Source organism: Denticeps clupeoides, chromosome 17 (assembly GCF_900700375.1).
Source record: "Denticeps clupeoides chromosome 17, fDenClu1.1, whole genome shotgun sequence".
Lineage (NCBI taxonomy): Eukaryota > Metazoa > Chordata > Actinopteri > Clupeiformes > Denticipitidae > Denticeps > Denticeps clupeoides.
In genome coordinates, this window is record NC_041723.1 from 11,543,437 (window position 1) to 11,566,135 (window position 22,699).

Consider the following 22,699-nt stretch of genomic DNA (forward strand, 5'->3'; position numbering starts at 1 on the left):
GGGGTTGGGGACAGACCCTGCTAAACTTCCACCTAACTCTGACCAAAGCGTCACTTCACATCGGATTTTACAAAAATGCCCCATAATGAAAGCTAACACACAGACGAGGCATTTTAAGATTGCAGAATGATTCATATTTAGACCAATAAATCCTCTTCAGTAATTAATACATTTCCTGTAAGTGGAGCGCACTGGTCACATTATTCGCTAAATGAAAGTTAAACAGTCAATTTTTATTGCATTTGATTGAGGACCAAGTAGCCACTTTTCATCCATTTTCCCAATCCTGTCTGCAAAATCCCTTTGAAAAGTAAAAATAAGGAAACACAGAAGTTCAACATGGCTGAAAATCTAAAGCTGCCAGTTCATGTTATTCCTGTTTCAAGAGGTCTGCTTCCTCCCACGCTGGCCTGGTTTCTGTTGCTCAAGCCTCTCAGCTGTGGTGCAAGACTGAAGCAAGTTGCTACAAGATTTAACATTTAAGGAGGATTCCTTTTCATTTTTTTGGTCTTACGGTGCCTTAGTTATGAAGACACCAGCCAAGACCTGAAAACAGACGTTATGAAAATCAGATTTGGAGATGAATTCAGCTCTTTCAGTTTATAGTTTATTGGGTTATGGACTAACCTGGAAGGGTTGAGCAGTGTGTCTTCTTTCTCATGACATGCATGGACCAGCTGTCAGAAGAGGCGTAATGCAATGTAATCACTTTACATTAGACCACAAATTGTACAAATTAAAACTGCAAATGGCAAAAACATCAATTTTGAAAGTTTTTTTTTTTGGTTTAAAATACGTTGCACGGTATGTCTGGACTGAGGAGATTTTTTTTTTGTTAAATAACATCACTGAATAGAAATGCAATCATTTTCCAAAACTCCAAAATATTGCTTTATATTGTTTTTGCACAGGTACTCTTGATTAAGTTTCTTTCCCAAACCTTTTTGGGGATTAATAAACTATACATTGGAATTCTGGCACATGCTCATTGCCTTCCCTGGCAGGCACTCAACTTTCCGGCCTTAATTAATTTACAAGTTTGATGCATGTACAGTGCATCTCACCCACCCGGGAGTTAGCGGTGGCAGCCAGGGGGGCTGGTGGATGCAGGGCGCAGAGAATGGCCCATTGAAGGGGGTGAGAGGCCAGCAGGCCTGCCCGGCCAGCCGCTGCTCACAAGGAGCCTTCCATCGCAGGCGTCCCCACTCAGCTACATACTCTGTTTATCCTCCACATGAATATCAATGAAGGCTCATAAAATACAGCCATTCTTAACACCCCCCCCCCCTCCCCCCCTTCCAAGGGTATCAGGGCCCTATCGCTCGCACGCGCAGACCTGCCTTGTCTCAAGTGCTACACACAAAAAAAAAAAGTCAGCCTGCTTCCCACTCATGCGCCAATACGTTTTTTTTTTGTTTTTTTTTAATACTGTCTTCTATACCCCCCCACCACCACCATCTAACCGTAGGGCTGCTGACCACTCTTACATGTGTTTTTCTGTTGGCCCGAGAGTCGTCTTAAATAAATCTCTCCTTGGCCAAGGCCCAGCATCTTACACAGGGATGTATAATAAGTTTATTTGTCAACACCGAGCCACAAAATGAGAAAGCGTCTGGCCCTGAATGTTAAAAAGCCCATGAAGGGCTGCCTCGACAGCTATCAAAGGGCCCACCTCTTTGATTTCCCTAAAAGAAAAGGAAGAAAAATCCCCTTCAGACCCATCACACACAGTTTGCTTTGCAACTGAATATGGCAATATGTTAATTCGCAGGCTGTTTTTTAGGCCTCTGTCCACTCCTCATAGGTGGCCCGGCTACTGAGGAAAAGCGATGGGGGAAGTGAGTTGGGTGGGGGAGCCCTTTTCTTCTCAAAAAAAAGAAGGGGGGGGCCCTCACAAGGGTCTGGACGCAGACGAAAGAATGATGTGCTGCATAGCGGTGCCTCTGCCCCCCCCCCCCCACCCCCCCCACCCCAACCCCTCAATTCTCCGGTCATTGTGCCGCCTTCCGTGTTGAATCGGGATCAGCGGGGAGGGTTCGATGTTGCGTCTCTCAATTGGATAAGATGAGGTGATGACTCGGGACAATGTGGCCACGCTCGCCGCTCGCCGCGTTCGGGTTCCGCGCCAGCCCTCAATTAATATGCCAAAAGATAGGAGCCGCTCTAATACAAATCACAGACTGCTGCTGCAACAAAAGCAGAGCATGTGCTCCATTCAGCGCGTCCAACAAAAGAAAGGTAAAAAAGACAGACAGACAGAAAGCAATACAGTTGGGGCGCGGGGGGTGGCGATCGTTTTCTGCCCCTCTCTCTCTCTCTCTCTCGGGCAGTCAGCCTTTCGGGCTTCGGCCTCGTTCTCAAGCTGTCTTATTTGCATTATGAATGACAGTGAGGGGAGCTAACAAGGTATTTGGTCTTTGAGACGCACGCCTGTGACCACACGTGGAAAAAAAGACCTACAGCAGTGAGCGCTGGCAGAGGCACTGTGGCTCTTTATTCGCCTCTTTCCGAGGGCCGGGGACTTTTTTTTTTTTTTCAGGGCGCACACGATTTACTCGGGAGCTGGAAGAAAGGAGGGCAGAGCAGGGTGGGTGGGGGGTACGGGGGGGGGGCAAGGGGGAGTGTGCGCTTTTCAGCTCCTTTACAAGCCAAGTGAACCCTCTTTATCCGGCAACTCGGTCATTAGCCAGGCTGCTCATAGACCTAATAGAAAGGGCCTTGATTTATTACCACAACATTACCAAATCAAATCACCTGCGGGGCTACATCAGATCGCAATTCGGCAGCGGCCTCTCGCATTTCGCGTCCCCCGGACGCCCAGGAACGTCCTGAAATGTGCTGCAAAACATGTGCTTAAAAACACAAGGACCAGTTATCACATGATGACCCGTTTCTTCGTTTTATCCACAGATTACACGTTTGCCATGTACCCGCCATCCATGATCGCCACGGGCAGTGTGGGAGCAGCCATCTGTGGGCTCCAGTTCAACAGTGAAGACAAATCGCTATGGGGCGACAATCTGACAGACCTGCTTGCCAAAATCACAAACACTGAAGTGGTGAGTTGTGACCTTCAGAACCTCATGTCTTATGAAGGATACGAAGGCGACTGATGGACTTTCACGGTGGACTCGTTTCACTAAAGGGAGCATGTTGTAACTTCACCCGAGGGGAGCTATAACTTTTTTTTTTTTTTTTTGTGCTGCTAATGCAACGTGCTGGTCTGTTTTAGGTGAGTTTGGCCTACCCTTGGTCTCACAGGCTCTTAATTTGGCTAGCTGTCCTGGGGAACGTGCAGTGGCCGAGCGTGCAATCCAAACACAGCCGAGGCGCCTGGCTTTTGTCAGAATGGGGTGGGGGAAGTGTGCAGGTGGGGACAGAGTGGTGGCGGTGGTAGGAGCCAGTTAGTAGACGAGGCGGACTGTCGGCGTAGCCCCCTCACGTTGACCAGCCGCAGGCCTGCACTTGCTGGGAGGTAAGTGGAGTGTGATGATGGTGGGGGAGTTGTTGTGGATGCCTAAAATGCATTCTCACACGCATGCCGGCCCTCAGAGCTGGAGTCATGCAGGGCTTCTCAAAGCAACGGTGAAGTGAGCGGGCTGGAAAGAGCAGTCAAAGTGTGAAAATGGCACAGAGGGACCACAGAGTGCGGCTCGCCAGGCCCGATGGGCTGCCTGCTGCCGCAGTGAGCGGCGTGTGAAGTCTTGCACCATAGATGGGGAAAAACAAATAATTGGTCTGAACTGCACAAGCCCTCTGTGTGCTGGGCATGCTCGGTCAGAAGCATTGGGAATTAGCTGCCATCTTGCCATCTCAGTGATTTGGCCCGTCAGATTCCTGGATGTCAACAAGCGATACCTTTTAAAAACACAGAGGAGTAGCTGTGCGGGGTAGGGGCGGAGGGGCGATCAGAATATATCTTTTCATAAATTAAGTCCCGTCAATCATTCTCATTGTGGTGTTGTCCATGAATAAGGTAATACATCAGGTTTGTTGATGTGTAGTTTGGATTTAAATGGTCATTCTAACTAAGCTGGAAACCATTTTTGCCAGCTTCTGTACCCCAGGCTTCCTGCCACCTCCCCTGCAGTCCCCACCTCAGGGTTTATTGCCTTTAGTTTCTTTTGAACCTGCCAGTGGTTTAAGACTTACAGTAAAAATGGTGGTTGTTATTCATGCGCTCATGACTGTAAATTGAGCACTAATATTTTACTTAACAGAGATATGATGCTCTGTAATATTTAGCACACATTTCTACACATAGAAAGAACCAGCTTTTTTTATTCTCTCCCAGAAATACTATTTTAATTTCATCTTAATATGGGAACATGGTGTAAGCTAAGACCATATCTATTTGGACCATATACATTTTGTACAGCTATTTTTGCATTTGAAAATTGTTTGTTTAGCCATTGTTTCCAATGCCTAAACTAAGTGTGGTTTTCATTTTGGCCCATGGGCAAACATGGAGTGGAACTGTTTTATGACTGATTTCTGAATAAAACCTGTTTGGTTTAGGTATTTTCTGAATGGAATTTAAATTCCTTTGACCCCCATAAATATTCTGTTGGAAGTTTCCGTCACTCACTACGAAGGGGGCGAATCCATTTCCCCGTTTGTCTCTTTGACCTTTTCCTCTCTCATTCATCTTTCCTGCTCAGAATGAACCCACATACCCCCCACATACACCCTTATGTTTCTGGCATTCTTTTCCTGATCCCCTCTCCCAACCCCCCCCCGCATGCCCTTCTCTTCCCCCCTGGGACGTGCAAGTGAACAATGCTGGGCCAGGAGCTGTAGCTTGGCCTCGCCTGTTCACTAAAGAAGTTGAGAGGCAAACTCTTCCCTCCATGTTGGAAGACGTCTACCTCGCTGTGGATGTTTGAGTTGTCCTTTTTCAATGCTGGGTGTGGTGGGCTTCTGCATCACATTCCATGGTATCATTTAAAATGTCCTCCTGTTGGACCTCTGGCATTTCACCCCGTAATCTGTTAAATGGTTCTGAACGTGATCACGTTGCCGTCAGGATTTAGATAGAATGTCAGTCTTGTTTGTCCCTGTCTCTGCACCGGATGCTGAGGGTTGATGCGAATAAGTGTGGTTCCACCCAACTTTTTTTTTCTGTCTAACTGAAGGAACCCGGCAAAAGCTGTGGGGTGTGTGCGGAGGGTGTGGGACTGGGTTTATGATCAGCCGCCGCCTCCATCCTCTCCTCGTCTTATTCATTACCGCCATCCGCTGGCCCCTCACGTGAAGAGCCGCTCAGTCACAGAGTGGTGCCGTTTCCAGTAGTCACACATTGAAACTATTAAAGTTTCTTGAATTAAGCCTGTGGGCCCTGGCAGGGGATTCAAACTGCAGCTATAAAGAGCAGCAGAGAGGGAATGTCTCATAAGAAGTCGAGGCTGGCATTCTTGCGGTAAGACACAGGCAGTTCCTTTACATGTTTTATGCTTTAGTTAATTTTCTCAGAGGAATTTATTTTTTTATGACTAATAGCGAGCGTCGCGGTGGGAAGTTGGGGACCTCTGGAGAAGATTACAACGACGCTGGTTGGTTTCCTCCACGTCATTAGGGCAGATGCAGATGAAGCACCCATCTCTGCCCCCCCCCCCCCAAAACCACACTCAAAACTGTCTACACCAACCAGAAAGCTCCCAAAGCCACATCTGTACACAGGGCCTGGATGCTGTATTCAGGCAGTGAATCATATCTGTGTAAAAGTCCACAATTTGACAAGGGAGTCGAGTATGCTGCGTTTCTCGACCTTTGGTTTGACACTATTAACAAGAAGTGTAACCTCGTGCCCCCGGCCCGACACGCATCGCATGTGGTCAGCCGGAGTGACTTCAGCCGTGCATGCAGCACTTGCCTGGCTCAGAAGCCCATAACACGGGCCCAGACTGTGGCCCATCGGGCTTCAATTAGCTGTAAATTCCGAAAGAATGTCACCCCTGCACATGCGGCTCCTCCGCAAGAACACACACATTTTCAGCCCCCCTGCACCGCGGATCTCTGAACTTCCCATACACACCCCGTGCTTGCCAGCTACGAACTACGTTTTGTGTGTTCCTACTGAAATGTTGCTGTGGAAGTGCAGGCGGGTAACCTGCGGTCTCGGGGCGGCCGCTGTGATTTTGATTTTGTGCTTTGAAGCTGCACGCAGGGCTCCGTTGGGCTCAGGTGGAAGCCCTTCGGGCAAATCACCACCTTCGTATTCTCAGAGGACATGGATGTAATTTACATAGTTTCGGCATTACCTGTGTTTTCACTGTCGTCAAGACTACTGGTGTTGGGGTGTGTGTGCGCGGGGGTTTAAAGGTTGCCATCTGCATGTGTGTATTTGAGTGTATTTGACCATGTATGGCCTATGGAAGGGGATCTGAAGTGGGGTTTTTGCGTGTGTGTTGCCGCAGGACGTACTGAAGGAGTGTCAGGAGCAGATCGAGCGGGTGCTGGTGAGCAGCCTGAGGGAGTGCCGGCAGCAGCAGCAGCAGCAACAGCAGGACCTGGCTGGACCCCGCAGCAAAGTTGTGGAAGAGCAGGATCAGTCCAGCACCCCGACAGATGTGCGCGACATTAACTTGTGAGCTCGCAGGAGCGCCGTGATCGTACTGAAATAACTAAAAAAAAAAAAAACTACAAAAAAACAAACAACCCCAAAAGTGCTTGCTAGTCTTCATAGTTATTTTTCTCAAAACAAAAAAATGCTCCATTTATATTATTAAAAAAAAAATCTTATTTTAGATATGAAATAGATATTAAAAAAATGAAACAAACATCTATGGTGCCTTAGATTAATAGAAGGGAAGTCTATAGGATTCTGCATACTATTTTTGATTGTACATGCATAATACAGTATATTTAAAATGAAAGCAATAGCTTAATATGTCTTATAGTAGAGGGTTAACCGTATAAGACTGGCATATGTGGGTACAAAGTGGGGCTATGTTTTTCTGTTTAGTTTTGATTTTTTTGGTGTATGTTTTGATATGCTTGTGCCTATCGCACACACAGTGGTTCCGTTAGACCAAAACGTGAGGTATTCCACCACAAGATGGAGCTCTGTGGTTGTGTGCATGCATGTGGGACAGAAAGAAGGCCTTTCATGCATAAAGTGCAAAATGTTATTCCGAGACAGGAGTCTTTTGTCATGGGTCCCAATGAATGGGCACAGGTTTATTACAATGTTATTATTATTTTATTATTATTAATATTATTATTATAAACAAGGTATTGTCTCTGAGCACTTCAAGAGACTTCAATAAGCTTTTGTCAGGCTGCTTGTGTGTATGTCCATATGTGTGCGCGTGTATGTGTGTGCTCATGCAGGATATGCATTATGCTTATGCATGTGCATGTCTGTATGTATCCAAATGTGATGTGTGATTAAGACTCTTGGGTTGGGCTCAAGCACACACGCTGACGAGTAAAACGGGGGACAGGAGGGGGGCCACTTCGGCCTGCTTTTCACTGCACCTGTATCACTGCCTTCTATTCAAGCGCTTTCTGACTGGCCTGGGGACTGCTGGAGGGCTGGCCCCAGCCAGTACACAAGAAAAGAAGGAGCGAGAGAGAAAGAGAGAGAGAGAGAGAGACTGTTGTCCCTCAGACTGTGTAAAACAGAGACCTCTGTTTGATTTCAAAAAAAGGATTGGTTGAGATGTTTGTATTTCACGCCAACTTCCCAATAATTATATTACATTGTATTGTATACAGATAGTGTATTTTGTATTTTATCTTTTGGCTCGTTTTTGTTAACGTTGTTGAAGGAGCCTGAGGCTGCTGTGGTTCTAAATGGGCCTGTGCTGTCAGAGTGCTAGCATCTCCATTGAGAGGACGGGGCAGGACTTTGAGGAGGTCTTCCCAAGGAGTCCTTATGAGAAAGAGACAGGAAAGCAGAGTGGTGCGTATGTCAAGAAGGACTTAGAAGCATGCTGCTGTGTGGAGAGAGACATCGTGGAGGGCCTATGAGAAGAAAAATGTAGGGAAGGCCAAAGGAGAATAGCATCTACATTTTCCAGAGATCACACCATGTCGTTTTAATGACATGTACCCTTTTACCCTTTTTTTTTTTTTTTTTTTTTTTTTTGGTTGTGTGTGTTTGTTTTGATTTGTGGGGTATTGGATGCTTAATCGCAAGACATAGACCAGTTTACACTTTTGTGTCAAATGGGCAAGTTCTGTTTGTCAAAATGGCAAATATTTTATATGGAATGGTAGTCCTGTCCACACAGATTAGCAAAATTAAGATGGTGCAGACATAATGTAGTCCCTCAGAAAACTGTTAGCCAGTGCATCCGTGAAATAAATCAACTACAAAGCACTTTGAAAGCAAAGACAAGCAGATGAATTTTGGTGAAGGGTCTCTGTACTTGTTCTTGACGCTGTTATAGGGCTGGTTTCCCTGGTTTCCAAACCTTGTCATGCGGGATCTATTGTGATGTCGTTGCGGACATTCAAACCAAAAACTAAAAGTTAAATTAACAAATTAGCCTATCTTTTGTGTGGGAGTTGACTGTGTTTAAAGCTGCTGTATGCAATTTTGGTGAAAATTTGTCAAAGCTAGATAGATCATGAAAGTATGCAGCCAAAGAAATCCAATACTACCCCCCCCCACCCCCCCCCCCCCCCCCCCCCCCATCCTATTCTGGGCAGTGCATCATATTTCTTTTCCAGAAATAACAAATATTTCAATGAAACATGAAATCCATGACACTTTTCGAAAGCTTTTGCAGTCTCTGCTGTTTGCTGCTTTTGCGCTACCAGTTCCCTCCTTTATTTAATGTGCACTGCCTGCGCAGACTGCTGGACGAATGTATTGGCACTGCCCGCTTGAAGAGAACCGTCATGATTGGTTGAGAACAGTTTTTTTTGTGTTTCAGTGAATAAATCCTGGGCTTCCCAGAGACTGGATTTTCAAGTCAGTGAACATCTAATTTATTGACAACAAGGACAGGTTTCACCAAATGTAGCAGAAATGTTCAAAATTAAAATTGCATACAGCAACTTTAAATAAAGAAAAATGCTAATGCTTCCCATTTTTTGTTTCCATTTACACCCTGCAGAAACATGTAAAGTATACTTGAAATTTGTTTGTTTTACTGCGAATTGGTGTCCCACAAACATGATTTCTGTAATTTGCACATGTTATTGGTGCTTTTTCATAAAGCTAGATAATAAACATGTAAGGGGTAACCTTGTAATCTTTTGGCCCTTGTATATGGTGATACCTTGTCTTGAGTGTGCAGTTTAGTTAAAAAAAAAAACATCGTTCACATATCTGAAATTGCTTGATTTTAAAGGAAGATTGTGTCATTTGTGAAATGTCGGCTAAAGTATTTGTTTTGTCCAGTTTGACACAGGGTACATCATCAACAGTGGCCAATTGTGTGTGTTTAGGGGAGTCTGTGTATGTGTATGATATTTTTGATATAGGGATATATGTCCATGGATCATAATCAACAAAAACCCATTTCAATTTCAGGTCACCTTTACCGTGTTTCTATCGGGATACTAGTCTTTAAAACTGAAATAAAACAAATATTTCTGGTTAATTTGGAGGTAAAATTATTTTCATGGTTGTCTAAAAAGGCATTTGATACTGTATTCCAAAGTAAAAGTGAGAATGAGTCTGACAGACTTTTATTTTCTTTTTTTTTTTTTTTTTCTTTTTTTTTTTTTTGCTGCTAAAAGCTATTATTTTGTTTCATCATATAAACAAAAATAACATTACCTAGTTGTGATGTCACATGAGTGTGCTGCTATTTTATGAACAAGTGTATTATAATTATTTTACTGCTTTTTGAATACATTCAGAATACTGAAGTAGGTGGTAAAAGAAGAACATGAATTGAGTATTCGACTGGAAATGCTCTTTGTACAATGCTTATAAGGCATTTTTTTTTCTTCTGTAGTAATTGTTTTTGCCCTTTTCACACTCACATCCTGCAAATATCTCCTAACCTCAGGTTTACTGGACAGAAAAATGAACAATACCTCACAACTCACAGCCGTTTTAAGGGAACCTTGAAAGTTGTATAGTAATATGGTATACTGTAGACATGGGTCGTCTTGTGTTAAATGAAACTAGTCTGTGGGGGGATCAATTCCCAGTAGATGGCTATCAAACATTTCAGGTTCCCACTTGGATTTCAACTATAGTGGTGGGAGGGGTGAACATCGCCAGTTCTGCACCTTCTGACTCCGTTGCTGAAATTAGCCTTAATTGAGCGCAAAGGCAGCTTTGTGGTTTGCTGAAAAGTTATTCTTCAAACATCCATTCCCTGATCCATGGCACGAAACAGCGTGCTGAACGAGTGTAAAGCAGTTTTTTGGTCAAACCAACATCTTTATGCTCCACCAATGTCAATATCGGCAACATTAAAATGTACAACAAATTGTAAGCACAGTGAACCCCTCTTACTGTGCCTCCTCCCTCCACTATTAACCATTCCATGTACCTCAGTTATGTCTGTTGCACAAGCTCTGTTGAATAAACATCTGCTTTAAAGAGTGAAGCGCCATATCAGTCCAATGTAATTCTCACTTTCTAAGTGTTATTTTATCGTTGTTTATTTTATTTTATTTTATTGTTTAGCTAGTGGAGACGTGTGTGGTTGAAAGATTGCTGTGGTAAAGAGTTTAAAGGGATGATGGACAGAAAGAGCAGGAGGCATGTAAAATAGAGGTAGGGGTTATTTGGGCTTTTATAAAGTACGATTGTGTCAACAGTGAACATTTTTGTATAGCTGTCTGTCCCCTGACAACATTTGGACAGCTGACATAAACAAACAACAATGACAAGATATCCTTCAGACACAACAGGACTAGTTTTTTTTCTTATTCATTGGCCCTTTTTTTAGTTACTCAAGTCCACCAGTGTACGTTCAAGACAAGATGGATTAGTAAGTGAATTGAGCTGATTTCAGAGATAGTGTTGATTTCAGTATTGGCAATGTTGTTTTGTTAATCAGTTATTTTATTGATCTGTTTGAATTAATTCCTTAAGTGTTAAGGATCTGGGCATGATCAATAAACTCACAAAGAAATGAAACCTGCTCTTGTCTTTTTAATTCTGTTGTCAGAAACAATGCAATTGTGCAACGTTAACAAGTAATGTCAGTTTTATTTGCACAGCTTTGCAATGCACTTTTGTATTCTTATCATTAAGGAACACTTTGCAATGTAAGCCAAGATAACATGCTTGCACACAACAGTACACACAATTGTAAATGGTTCTTAAATATATCATTAGAGTTCTTCACATTCAAAAATCTACAGATCTGGACACTTAACAGATGTATTGGGGCAGTGGTGGCCTAGCGCTAAGGAAACAGATGCCACTGAGCAAAGCACCGTCCCCACACACTGCTCCACGGGCGCCTGTCATGGCTGCCCACTGCTCACCAAGGGCGATGGTTAAATGCAGAGGACACATTTCGTTGTGTCACCTTGTATCACAATGACCTTACACTAACTTAACATCCCCCCACCCCCATAGAAACGTTTATATAGTTCATAAAATTCGTTTAAATAGGTGCTCCACTGATAATGAATGTGTTCATTTGGGTTTCAGACTTGCTCTATGATGTACAGGACAATATTGAGGTATGAGCACCATACGGGTGCAAAATATGTCAATTTGCAAAAATGAGTCAATAATGACTTAACACTGAACCCACTGAAGCACGCTGAACCGAATTTTGTGACAAAGCTTGTGAAATTTAAAAATGATTTTGAATAAAATGTAACCAAGTGTTCCTTGCGCACTGTGGAACCGCGTTTAATGAAATAAACACATAAAAATTGGTTGTGCCTTCACACGGCAATAATAAAAAATCTAACCCCTTAAAGAACACCGGGCTGCCGTGTAATATTTCGTTTTTTCGTGAACACCATTGTGTCGCCGTCGCTTTTGGCCTGCCTTAACAGCCCCGCCCCCGTCTCGGAATCGCAGCGCGACCAGCCAATCAGGTGCGACAGCGCCATGTCGTCACTCGTCTACGTCACCGGGTTACGCGCCGTGCGGCTTTAAATGTCAGAGGCTTCTGAGAAGAACTGTTGCCGGTTGCTGAACCTCGTCTCGCCTCAGCTTCAGTAAAAAATAAAAACAAAAAAAAAAGCCAGACATGCTACCTTTTGTCCTAACGATAGTGCGACAGTAAGTGAGAACAGGCCTGGCGCGCGTGTGGCGTTAATCCGCGACGGCGGACGGTTGTCGCCTTATTTGGTGGCAGGAAAAGTTGTCTCGTCCAAACGATGCGTTTTGTCCGAGCCCTTCGTTTTTTTTTTTGTAGTGTCGCTCTGCAGCGTGTCGCTTTGCTTAAATATGGTAAAGAAGGTCGAGCTGTGCATGCACCATCATGTACTTTTCATATTTTCAACATTTCATATTTCCATTTTGAATTCCGAGTTAGTTCCTCGCAGCCCTGAGTGGACCATATTGCACATGCTGAAATGCGGAGTGTCTAGTCGCAGAGTTGTCCTCTTGTCCAAAATCTGAATGGTGTTTCAATGTGCTTGTCTAGTGGCGAGACCCAGTGCAACAAGGACGGGCTGCTGCAAGGTAAACGAAGTGTGGTCGCTTGCTGCCCATCCGGTCAGTCTTGACCGCACTGTGCTTTGCTGTGCTGCCCCAGGACAGAGCATCGACTCGCCCCTGTCGGAGGCCGGAGAGCGGCAGGCCCGAGCCGCTGGGTCGTACCTCAGAGACGTCGGCTTCACCAACGTGTTCGTCAGTGACATGATACGGGCCAAGCAGGTGAGCCGCACGCAGAGGAATGTGGGTTTTGAAAATATTTCTCAACATGTAGATTTTCTGAACATTTTGTTTCCGCAGACTGCAGAGATCATTTTGAAAAACAACAGGAAATCTTCTGGCTTAGAGTTAGTTTGTGAGTCCCTACTTAAAGAACGGGTAAGACGGTTTCTGTTTTCATTCCAGTACATCTACAACTACATCTAGGCCTTCAGCAAATCCAGAATGCTGCAACAGTCACAATGGTTCATTCGAACTAATTCAACACATGTTATATAAGAGGAAAAATAGTTTTAGTGCATTATTCCAAAACACTGACATGTCATGCAGCCTTAAGTCACATTAGCAACTCGAACTATTGCCCATTAGACCTATTCTATTTATTGCTTTAATTAGTGCTGCTGTTTTGAAGCTTTTAAGGTGACAGACATGCATTAGATTGGAACTCAAGACTAATTGTTTCTGATAACAGGATGCAGATGCACCATATGAGGTGGTAGTAGCCTAGTGGGTAAGACACTCGCCTGTGAACCAGAAGACCCGGGTTCAAATCCCACTTACTACCATTGTGTCCCTGAGCAAGACACTTAACCTTAAGTTGCTCCAGGGAGACTGTCCCTGTAAATACTGATTGTAAGTCGCTCTGGATAAGGGCGTCTGATAAATGCTGTAAATGTAAATGTAAAATATTCCATTCTTTAACAGCCATTTCCAGCTTACAACATTAATGTCTGGGTGGTATTTTTAATTTTTATAGAGAAAAAAACACAATTACAAATGACCCTAAAACTTTGAAGGGGAGTGATAAAGTGCTCAAGGAGTGTTGAATGAAAATAAAAGTAGAGTTTTATAGTAAATTACTTCAGTTTCCTTTGGTTTCATATACAAGACTGGAAAGACAGCATGTTCAAAAAACCAAAATATTTTTAACCAAACTAGCTGGTTAGCTGTCTAACCAGAAATATTATCCATCACATCTTGCTAGAGTCATTTGACAACTTTGACTATTTAGTCAGGTCTAAATAACCAGTATACTAATTAACAAATACCTGATGTTCAAGACCTACAACCACATGAAACACTGAAACAATACAAATAATTGGACACAAAAGACACAAAGTTTGACAACCATGGTTTTATTTTTATTTGGAAAAAAAAAAACATTTTTATAATTTTTCATTTTTTTGTAATTCAAGAGTTTTGGAATTGCGGAGGGGCAGCGTGTTGAGGACATGAGGACCATGGCCAGAGCAGCGGGCCAGTCAGTTCCAGAATTCACCCCTCCTGATGGAGAGACAGTGGAGCAGGTAGGCCACTTCTCCTCGGCCCTGTGGTCATTTCACTGAAACGAACACTAGATGGCGACATCAACTTAAAGAAAAAAAATAACACATTACAAGTCGTAGTGTCATCAAATCTGCAGGTATACTTTTATTTACACACAGTTTATCATTGTAATGCTTTATTGCTTCGCTGCCTGTTATGTTATTACACTTCAAATGGTGAATGGTATTAAAATTCATGAGCTTTGTCTATCAGTGATGACAGATTCCACATGCAATACTGACCTCGTTGACTCTATCTCATGAAGATAAATTGGCTGTACTGCTTTAAGGTAGTCCCAGCAGCTGATATGGCTCTCGTATGGTGTGATGAGGTGTGACCATGCGCAGGCTGGTTCTGAGCTAGTCCACTGTGCCCTGTGCAGGTAAAGCTGCGGTTCGCTGCTTTCCTGAACAGAATGTTCCAGCGACTCATGGACGATCACAGAGATAAACTGCAGCCCTTCGAGAGCGCGGTGAACAACTGCGCTGAGGCCCCACAGACCGGACGCCCAGATGATGGCGTGCAGGATTTACCAGTCCACACACTGGTGGTCAGTCATGGAGCCTACATGCGCGTGGTTGTGCGGTATTTGGTAGACGACCTGCAGTGCGTACTTCCTCAAGGCATCGACATGTCTCACGTCTTCTCGGCTTGTCCCAACACTGGCATGTGCCGATTTGTTGTTGCTGTGAAGAAGAATAATGACAGTCTCATTCCAGCTACATTAAGATGCATCTTCATTAACAGAAAAGACCATCTTAGGTCAGAAGATGAGTGAAACAGAGATAAGGAATGGGAACAGTGTACACAGTGTCAATGATGCAGCAGTGTGGGTTTTTATTTCATTTAGGGTATCATAACTTTCTATATTGCCGTGTTGACAATAACCATATTTCATCATCATGATCAGCAAACATAGATAAGGTTTACAAAGATATTTAAAGCACGTGTATAAAATAAATATCCAAGTATGAAAGTATTATATAATAAATAAGTTTTAAAGGTGTCCTGCACCAATTAAATATTTCTGAATTACAATTACTGCATATTTTCAGTGATTCCATGAATGATGGATATTGTTGTACTCAGCTTATAAAAGTGCTTATTGCAACACAGGCCTGTTGCATAACTCATGCTACTTATTAACATTGCTGATGCACAGCATGCCGTGTTATAATCTTCACTGCAATATTACACCACAGCTACTGATTGCAAAAACATAAATAGACACGTAACTTACTATTCAAGTCACATTTTCAAGCAGTCTTACAGAAGCAAATCAACAAAGGCCAGGCTTGTTAAAGCTTCAGGTCTAAATACAAACCTGTTTTAAATTTAACTTTCAGAATGAGTAAAAGGACCGACGAATCACGGTGTTGCCTGATTTTCAACAGCATTACAGTTTTTGTGATTTCTGGCCAGCTTATGTTTTCAGATCTGAAAGCGTGGTGTTTTGGCATGACCGAATGGCATTTCTCTTCTGTAAGGGTTAATCAGTTTTCGACATTAGCTTTATCTTTAAAACTGCTAGGAACCGGCTGCTTTTGACCCATTGACACACACTCCATTAATACAAAAAAATATTTGTAAAAAATCACTGACCACCTCTTACATAACTGAAATGAGGTCCTTGATAAACCTTGTATTGCTAAGCCGTGGTATTGTGGGTAGCCTAGACCACTGTGCCTTCTGCTTACTATTTGTGTTTTAAAGTCGGTGTCTTTGACTGTCTGGGACTACCTGGGCTATCAAATAACAGCACATGTAACGGGTCGTCGCATGATGTGATCGTTTCCTTTGAAACGGCGCTGATGGGCTCCCTGTCCTGCTCCAGGGTTTGCTCCTTGGTGGGCGGCAGGTTCTCTGAGCCAAATGGGTCTGATGGGTTTACCGGTGGGCTGCGCTTCCATCTGCGCCCATTGACTGGAAGTGTGTGCTCCCGTTTTTCCATTTTATCTCTGGTCCTGTTAGGTAACACCTTATCCCAGAACGAAGATGGCAGTTCATGGTGGTTCATGAAGTGGATGAAGCAGAAAAGCAAGTTTAAACCATTGCAGGGAACCTGTTGATGGATGATTTTTGCTTGTCAGTATGGAATAGCTTCATTTGAGATTTACTGAAGTATTAACATGTAATAAGCACTAAACTTAATCACTAAACACTCAAGGGTTAAGGAATCTTGTAATTACTTCCAAAATAAGGGGGACTTAAAATAATTATTATTTACTGACCATGGCCCTGGAATCTTGACACAGAAATAAATTACTCTTCAGAATCGACAAGTAATCCCTTCTGTGCATCTTCGAGGAACTATTAACTAATAAAAGAAAAATTTACAACATGTTTTCATAGAAATCAGTCTACATTTTTCCTCTTCACGGTCTTTACACACACGTGAAAATGAATGTTTAATTCAACATGACAGAGCTGAAATGTTTCATCCAAAAAAAAAAACAACCAACCCGTTCCTTTGTTGTTAATGTGCGTCTCCAGTAAGTTTCTCCTGATGTTTCCTGATGGCCTCATGTCGAGCAACCTTTTGAAGCTTGTCCCAGAGGTTCTGACTGGTACAAGACGTTCCGAGTGGATATGGCGCCCATCCACAGGTGTGAAGAGAGGAAAGGCAGCCAAGCAAACTAGGAGCACAGCTGAGAGCATGTTCCTGCTGCAGGCACCTGCGTGTGACGGGGAGATCTCTGCGCTTGTGTGTATGATAGGAAATAAAAGGGGTCCAAAGGTCTTATTTGAATACTGAAGAACCAGCAGGTTCGGTCTCAAGTCTGTTGGGATCTTTAGAAGCCTTCCAAAATGAAAAGCGGGGGAAACTTTATCTGAATATAACCATAGCAATGAGTGGGAATTTGATCAATTCTTACATTATTTATCAAATTGCAGAATAAAAGGCTGTGTGTGTGTTGTGTGAATTTTAAACTATTAAGAGATTTAAGTCATTTTTAAAAAGCAGCATTGCTGTATTGTTGGACAGCTTTATTCTGTCTCACTAAGCTGATTCTGCAGGCTGTGATAAAAAAAACTAAAGCAGCACAGTAAGGAAGCACACATTTAAAAAAAAGAAACCTTTTATTTCAGTAATACATCTGACTGCTGTGCACAGCACATACGTACAAAAATAAAAGGAAAACATTTGTAATATATTTGTACCTATTTTCCAGAAACAAAATGGTTGCCGAAGTCTTGTTTGCAACAAATTTACAATCATTTTAACAAATCAAACTAAGGCAGAAGGTGAGGTATATGTTAAAAAAGAGGAGGGGAATTGGAGAGGAAGCACAGACCCCTCAGTGCAGGAATACAAAACTGAGAGAGAAAAACCAAAAAAATAAAATAAAATAAAACAGAAACATAAAAGGCTTGCAAAATACAGACACGCACACAGATGCACCGTCGCTCGCTCGCAAGAGGGCAACTTTTCAAAGCTCAAAACTGTCTTCGCTAACCACGGCCGTCTCATCAATACCCTTTCGAAGGGCTGATGGTCACTACACTACAGGCCAGAAGTTTGGGCCCACCCTCGGATCACAAAGACATCTACATGACAATAAACTACACCGCGCTCTTTCGAAATGTTATTACAAGGCAACCTAATAAAACACGTAAAACGCATGCAGGCGACTGTGATGTAACCACGTGTACTGTACGTGAATGGGTGTTAAGTGCCGGCTTCGTCAGAGTAAACTGCCATCGCGCCCTGTTCACGGCAGCGGAGGTTTTCCATCCTTTACAGGCATGCAGAGTGAGTGTCAGAGACTTCTTTAACTGTAGTTTGGGCTAAATAACGTGTACAGTCCGTCAAATAAAGCCGTCGGTTACATTTACTGATGCTGTAATAATGTTTCGAGAAAGCGGGAAGACTTGAGAGTGGCCCTGGCGCCCTGGCCTGTAGTGTGTATCGTCCCAAGAGCTGCCAGGCAATTTTGGCATTTGTGAGCGAACGTCCTTCTCTGTTCTTGAACGTTATCAGCACAAAGACTAAAGGTCCTCTCAGAACGTTATTACGGCGTTATTAAATTATGAATTTGTCCCCTTCCAACGATTTTGCTTCACCCTAAAACTGTGTTGCATTGTCTACCATCCCGAGCGCACACAGAATGGGACAGGAGGTTCCTGACTCATGGTAAATCAATATGATCTCCAAGCGCTTTCTCCGAGGCTGCAGCACGGGCAGAATCGCTCTCCTTCTCTCTCCCTCTCACACTCCTCTAGTCTCTTTTGGCTCAATAATCTCAGACGCTGCACAAACCCTGCAGTCCCCCATCAGTCAGACTAGTGTGAAGGTCATTAGCAGCATGCTACCATCTCTCAATACAAAGTGGTAATGGACTGTTCCAGACGAACCGTGGGACGTAAATCACTAAAACGTTCATGAGAAGTAGCAATTCAAAGAGAAAAGAAAAAGAAAAACCCTCATTTTTAAATCTTTGCTGTTATTTGTATGTACAGATAGCATCCCGTCTTCAGGGGGCGGCTGAAAGTCACCCCTCACGGCAACATAGTCCATCGTCATGCAACAAACAAGAAAATAAATATATAAAACACTTCTGCTTTTGAGAACCATTCATTGATCAGTAGAGAAAATAAGTTAATATTAGTATATTGACTGGAATAGCGAGATATCAGATACGCGTTTAATCTGAAGACTACAACAGTGAGAGGTCCTCCCCTAAACAGTACTCAAGCTTCAATAAGAAAGACAATACAGGAATCCCGCCATACCCTGACGTCCCCGCGTGATCCAAACAATGAAGAAAAAGAACGACAGCACTGCTAAATGCAAACGGGAAAGAGTATCATATATTCTTTTTGAATTGGGTTGAAATGAAGCTTTGGGATCATGCTTGCATTGGACTGGTAGTATAAACACCTCAGTTTTTCACACGTGCAAAGAAAGAGTTTCTTATTATACAGCCTGTCAAATGTCTCAAATTCATCATCAACGTCCGTCAGTCAATCTGGTATTAGGAAGCATATCCATAATCTGTCAGAATTCGTAAAAAAATAAAATCCAGAGAATTTGAGCATGGGCGGATCATTGCTGACCGCAAGCATCTCTGATTGTTACAGACTCGGGGCATCAGCTCCTCAACTGATACCGTACTAATATTGGACGCAAAATAAAACTGGAAATACTTCTGACCCTCTAGGAATTGGGCTAAAGCCCCACTGCAGGGTGCAAGAGACCCATGACTTGCGTATCATCCCTATTTCTGACATGCGTGCACACGCGGGGGCCACAGTAAAGAAGCTAAGGCACCACCAAATCAAATCACTTAAATATATTTCCTTTCTTTTCTTTTTTTTTTTAAGTGCTTTCGTTTCCTGCTTCAGGACAATGACAGCGGCGGGGAAATATTCGGCTAAAGATAAAAAAAACAAAAAAAACAGGCATTTTTTTTCCCCAGTACAACTTCCATGCACACCTTATCGGTCACTGAGGTAATAAAAAGTATCCATGTCACTTCTAAAAGCTGAGGATGTTAGTCATCCCCATGTCAGTGGACATGTCCACTCCGGTTATGGTGAGCACCCATTTAAAGTGAAGAAGAACTTAAGAAGCCTCTCGTCCCTCATGTAATTATAACAGAAATGATGAGCAGCATAGAATGGCACATACACAAAATCAGCTACCGAAATATATAGATATATATATATTTTTTTATATATAAAGAGAATAAATACTACTATTGTGATATTCGCAGTTCTTGCAATGTTGCAGTTCTTGCAATTGGGATTTGTATGCATTGTTACCTGGGATAACATCCGCATGTGCAAATTAGTGAATTATTGCCAGTCTAGCTCATATTCGGGGAAGGAAGTGTGTAACAGTCATAGCGGTGGTGGCCTTGTACCCTCGCTTTACGCGGCCATGTTTGCTGAGAGCTATGTAGGCGCCTCTGTGCACGGAAGACTCGTAGGCGTTGTAGTTGTTGGGTAGCAGGGTCTCCTTGAACTTGCAGTTATCCTGGAAGACTCTCTGAAAATGAAGAGGGTGGAGAAGGGATCAGCGGAAGCATTTTGGTGTGTCCACACGTCTAAAGGCTGGGTCATTTTACACACGGTTGCTGGAATAGAGTGTTTTGGGGGGTTTTTTTGGCTGTAGATGGACTTACAGAGCAAAATGCGAGTAAAGCTCACCTATCCTTGTGACGTAAAACATTTAAAATCATCTTACTTTGATCTTTAAAAATCCTATAAATATGACAAAGAGCTGTGAATGTATGGTGTATGTATGGGAAATAATGGTGGTGCTGATGTGGCCGATTATTGTATGTAGTATCACAGTGATGCCACAATCTCCTCGCTAAATAAGACCCGTCGAGTCACGTGACTCCTCTGGAGTGGCGTAAATTACGCGTCCGTCCTCTCGCGCGCCACGACCAAAGGTTCTAAAGCATTCCAGAGGTGACATCATCGCCACGACTGTTAGGGTCATTTCGGTTTTATGTGCACATGTACCGCCCTGCGGGGCTGGAGGGGGATACGTACCGTTGCGTACAACCGACCTCGGCTACTCATTGCGACAAACAGCTCACTTTTCACCCCGTACAAGCTAACCACTCCTCGGTCTACCGTGGAGATCTCTATAAGACCTGCCAGAGAACAGAAACATCAAAAGGCACCAACACACAGCAAATGGCAGTGAGACATTGCGGCCGGCCGGGACGAGGCGGGCTCCTTTTGTCCCGAATGTTCCCGTCGTCGCCGCCGCGGGCTCGGCCGGCGCACGGCCGCGAAAACGATCCGCCGCAGAAAATAAAGTTGGCGGCTAAATGCGTCCCGGGCATTTCGGCCGTGCAGCCTCGGTCGACTGTTGGGGTTTTTAATAGATCCGTCTTTGCCCCGGGACACGCCGTGCTGCCACGGCGCTAGAATATCATGCAGAAAATAGCCGGGAAACGTGGCTGCTGATTAACCGTGATGATGATGATGATGGTGATGATGGTCATTTTTTCCCCCCCCTCGCTTTTATTTGAGTGTCGTATTCGTGAATGCAACTCACTGTACTGGTTTTCGTTATGTGCACCGTTTATCCTGCCGTCGGGGAGGACTTGAAGGTGAAACCCGATGCCCACGTTGCAGTACAGCCTCCGCACCCTCTTGATGCCCAGCAGGTAGTCGCTCTCCCAGTTCAGGTCCGACCTCTCGCCCGAGATCCCCAGCACGGAGTGGGAGAAGAGGCTCTCCCACCTCCTCTCCAGCGAAGTTGCGTTAGTCCTGCTCGGGATCGGATGGGGCGACGCGACGCCCAGCAGGAGCCCCAGGAGGACGATCGCGGCGGGCGTCCGGTGCGCGCTGGCCTCGCAGGACATACTGATGGGGCGCTTTTGCGCAGCGGCCATCCGGTTTACCTTTGGGGCACGTGGTCGAAATTAATGGCCCTAAAAATACCGCTCTCCTTGTTTTTCCCCCCTCGGCATGGTGGCACGGGCTTATTTTTGGAACGGAGACGAGACGAGAGCCCCCGGACCGAGGTGCGGAGAAGGGGTCGGGCGCAGCAGAGCTTGAGGTGCTACCGATGATGATTACCATGGTTCGCCGCTCCGCGCCTCTCTCCGACGGGGCGATGCTGGACGTGGAGGGTCGCCTGCCACTCGCTCCCCCGAAAAAGCCCCGTGTCACCCCGCCGGGGCTCGCCGTGACGTCACGCGCACCCTTCTCTTTTTTCCCACCCGTTTTTTTTCAACAGCTGCCCCATCAAAACCAAAATAGTCGAGGAAAGGAGCGGCGGGGACGGAATCAAATCGAAGTTCCGCGGGACCGGGAGCCTGTCAATCCCAGCGGGGGAAGGGGGCGACCACGGGACGCGGCGTGCGCGTTGGCAGCTCCCAAGTTGGGTTGGGGGGTCATATGTCCCCCGGGCCGCTTCCTTATTTAGAAGGAAGGTGCAAAAACAGGGCAGCTGTCATCGCGGAGCAATGCCGGCGGTTTCCTGTGCAGCTTTTTGAACGGGTCGACGCGGTCTGCTTCGTGTCATTTGACGGTGACCTCGCAGTGGCTGTAAAGGCCGAGTGAGGCCCAACACTCAGTTTTTTGTTGTAATTACTAAGATTTTGTAAAACAAGCGAATAAGTGGCACAGGTGACCTGGAGCACCAAGAAGACAATGGCAAACTCTCAGCAGGGGGTGGAAGTTTTTTTTTTTTTTTTTGGGCGTGAGCGCGGTGTAATAACCGGAATGACCAGAGGGCGCCGCTGTTTCCTCGCCGATTACAGCCGGAACTGACTGGTCTCCCGCTGTCAACGTTTCACTCTGATACTTATTATACTGTAATTCAAAAATCGTCATTGTGATACACAGTAGCACAGCACACGGTGCACACAGTGAAATGTGTCCTCTGCATTTAACCCATCATCCTGAGTGAGCAGTGGGCAGCCATGACAGGCGCCCGGGGAGCAGTGTGTGGGGACGGTGCTTTGCTCAGTGGCACCTTGGCGGATCAGGATTCGAACCAGCAACCTTCTGATTAGGGGGCCGCTTCCTTAACCGCTAGGCCACCACTGCCATACATACATATTACCATAGATCACCATACATATTACGAATAATAATAATTTTTCTACAAACATGTAGTGAGTCCTAATGGCAATATTAACG

The 22,699-nt window shown here is 44.4% G+C and overlaps 3 protein-coding genes across 5 annotated transcripts in view; 1 reads left to right on the top strand and 2 right to left on the bottom strand.

Annotated features, from left to right (window-relative positions):
- Positions 1–22,699, top strand: part of ccnd2a (cyclin D2, a) — a 137,545-nt gene that overhangs the window by 104,640 nt on the left and 10,206 nt on the right. Inside the window, exons 7-13 of one of the 3 annotated variants that reach the window (XM_028957808.1) lie at positions 2,911–3,059; positions 6,417–6,586; positions 12,531–12,568; positions 12,642–12,763; positions 12,842–12,919; positions 13,957–14,067; positions 14,469–15,108. In XM_028957808.1, the coding sequence (XP_028813641.1) occupies positions 2,911–3,059; positions 6,417–6,586; positions 12,531–12,568; positions 12,642–12,763; positions 12,842–12,919; positions 13,957–14,067; positions 14,469–14,864 (1,064 nt within the window). In that variant the 3' untranslated portion in view covers positions 14,865–15,108. Of the gene's footprint in view, positions 1–2,910; positions 3,060–6,416; positions 6,587–8,885; positions 9,558–12,530; positions 12,569–12,641; positions 12,764–12,841; positions 12,920–13,956; positions 14,068–14,468; positions 15,109–22,699 lie in introns of those variants that run through there. The other 2 variants (XM_028957809.1, XM_028957810.1) reach the window with 2 other exon arrangements.
- Positions 15,381–16,763, bottom strand: LOC114766704 (uncharacterized). Its single transcript, XM_028957811.1, has 3 exons — positions 16,549–16,763; positions 16,318–16,403; positions 15,381–16,148 (listed from the first exon to the last, which is right to left on the bottom strand). Exons 1-3 carry the CDS (start codon positions 16,742–16,744, stop codon positions 15,783–15,785), a joined length of 648 nt encoding a protein of 215 aa, XP_028813644.1. The 5' UTR covers positions 16,745–16,763; the 3' UTR covers positions 15,381–15,782.
- Positions 17,149–21,905, bottom strand: fgf6a (fibroblast growth factor 6a). The gene is made up of 3 exons (XM_028957812.1): positions 21,105–21,905; positions 20,591–20,694; positions 17,149–20,078 (listed from the first exon to the last, which is right to left on the bottom strand). Exons 1-3 carry the CDS (start codon positions 21,442–21,444, stop codon positions 19,902–19,904), a joined length of 621 nt encoding a protein of 206 aa, XP_028813645.1. The 5' UTR covers positions 21,445–21,905; the 3' UTR covers positions 17,149–19,901.